At 65.5% G+C, this 2,240-nt stretch overlaps 1 protein-coding gene across 1 annotated transcript in view; it reads left to right on the forward strand.

Annotated features, from left to right (window-relative positions):
* crebrf (creb3 regulatory factor) overlaps nucleotides 1–2,234 on the forward strand; it is a 6,967-nt gene extending 4,733 nt beyond the window's left edge. Inside the window, 6 exon segments of the mRNA XM_019896505.1 lie at nucleotides 2–395; nucleotides 502–699; nucleotides 767–956; nucleotides 1,026–1,099; nucleotides 1,384–1,503; nucleotides 2,016–2,234. Of these exon segments, the coding sequence (XP_019752064.1) occupies nucleotides 2–395; nucleotides 502–699; nucleotides 767–956; nucleotides 1,026–1,099; nucleotides 1,384–1,503; nucleotides 2,016–2,134 (1,095 nt within the window). The 3' untranslated portion in view covers nucleotides 2,135–2,234.
* Nucleotides 2,235–2,240: the final 6 nt, after the last annotated feature.

The raw sequence follows: 2,240 nt of genomic DNA on the forward strand, positions 1-2,240 counted from the left end.
TCCCGCCGGCCGCGGCTTTGATGGCGCCCCTCCTCCGGAAGGCGCCGGCCCCGCGCCCCCGCAGGCGGGACCGCCCCCGGGGCCGGAGCGCGACGCCCGAGTCGAGGAGGAGGAGAAGAGCAAAGAGGAAGAGCACAACTACTCGTTGTTCCTCACGCAAAGCCGCCTGGCCGGCAGGAGCCTCTCGCGGCTGGATGAGGAAGAAGAGGAGGAGGAGGAGGAGGAGGAGGAAGAGGAGGACGACGACGAGGACGAGGAGGACGACGAGGGCGAAGAAGACCACGACGAAGGCTTCGGGAGCGAGCACGAGCTGTCGGACAACGACGAGGAGGACGAGGATGAAGACTACGAGGCCGACAAGGACGACGACATGAGCGACGCCTTCTCGGAGCCCGGTGGGCACGCCGCCGCCGCCTCGCGCTCGTCGCCGTCGTTGTTTTTGCTCCGTCGCTCATCCCCGCCCTTCTTTTGCGGTCTCCCGTCGGCGCTCGCCCCGGCCAGGCTGCGACGCGTCCCCGCCGGGGGACGCCAAGGGCTCGACGGCGGGCGCGCCCAGCCGCAAGCGAGGCAAGCGCCGCTACTTCTGGGAGTACAGCGAGCAGCTGACGCCGTCCAAGCAGGAGCGGATGCTGAAGCCTTCCGAGTGGGACCGCCACACGCTGCCCAGCAACCTGTACCAGAAGAACGGCCCTCTGCACGGTAAAGCCGGCGAGCGGGCTCCCGTCCGGTGGCCGGTGGCCGTGACGCCTCGCTGTGCGGCCCGCAGGCAAGTACGCGCTGAAGAAGTCTCGGCGCACCGACGTGGAGGACTTGACGCCCAACCCCCGCAAGCTCCTGCAGATCGGCACCGAGCTGCGGAAGCTCAACAAGGTGATCGGCGACCTGACGCCCGTCAGCGAGCTGCCGCTCACCGCCAGGCCGTGGTCGCGCAAGGAAAAGAACAAGCTGGCCTCCAGGTAAGGGACGGCGTCTCCCGCCGCGTCTCGCGCGGCGCGGCCGGCGCGCTCACGTGACGCTGTGCGCAGGGCGTGCCGGCTCAAGAAGAAGGCGCAGTACGAAGCCAACAAGGTCAAGCTGTGGGGCCTCAGCACCGAGTACGGTACGTTTGGGCCTCGCTCGCGCAGCTCGTGTTCCTCGGTGGCCGCCGCCGCGTCTGCCCGAGCCGCCTCGTTCCGTGCCGCCGCTCCGCTTCAAATCGTGCGGGCGGTCGGCACCTGCCGATTGGCAGATTGGTCTTCCCGTAGTTCAGCCGTATAGAAACCAGGATTTGTTTGCCCGACTTGACCGCTTTGAAATCAGCGACTCGAGTCGTGCGAGGCAAGCCGAGTCCCCCGTTAAACCTCGTTTTTGTTTTTTTTTTTTTGGGGGGGGCGGGTGGTGTAGATCGCCTGCTGTTTGTCATCAACGCCATCAAGGAGGAGATCGTGAGCCGCGCCGACAACTCGTCTCCTGGCGCCGGCGGCATGAGCGACACGCTGGACAGAATCATCCGGGACAAGCTCGGTGAGGCCAAAACGCCGCTTTGCCGTTTGGGGGCGGCACCCCGACTTCCGATTTGAATTGCGAGCGGGCCTCGCGCGAACCGTCGCCGGAGCGAAGCGATCGAAACGGAGCCGCAGCGAGGACTCGCTCGCACGCGAGCCAGAAGCCGTCCGGCAAAAGGAAGCCATCGCTTGACACGTCGACCCGCTCGGGGATGCGCTCGACGTTCAAAGCGAAAGGCCAGAAAGACGCGTGCGACGTCTCGCCCTAATTTGGCCGAGGACGGCCCGTTTGGCTCCACCCCTCCGCATTTCCAGTCGAGCCAGCTCCAAACGGAAGATCCCGCCGTCATGTCGATGTAAAAGATGTAGCCTGTGTTCAAAAAGGAGCTTCAAAGTGACGCTTTGAGTCAGCTCCCAAAAAAAAACAAAAACGGATTTTGCGTGTCCGAGCCGAAAGTCCGGGTGCCGCTGTGCTAGTCGGATGCTGATGATGATGATCCTTGTCGGAATTGATTTCCTTTGTGTCGGCAGTGTCGCCCCCCGTCGCCGGGCAGACTTCGGACTTTGTCAACAAGATCTTGGAGAACACGGGATCCGGCGACCCCACCGGCGGGCTGCTGGGCCTGCGGGTCCCCACCTCCAAAATGTAGCGGGCCGGCAGCGGCGCTGCCGCCTCGCCCGCCCCCCTTCTCGGCTTTGCATGCCCCTCCCGCCCGGCGTCCACGCCCACGTGTCGTCGCGCGCCTTCCCGACCCG

Source organism: Hippocampus comes, unplaced genomic scaffold (assembly GCF_001891065.2).
Source record: "Hippocampus comes isolate QL1 unplaced genomic scaffold, H_comes_QL1_v1.1 scaffold22, whole genome shotgun sequence".
Taxonomy (NCBI): domain Eukaryota; kingdom Metazoa; phylum Chordata; class Actinopteri; order Syngnathiformes; family Syngnathidae; genus Hippocampus; species Hippocampus comes.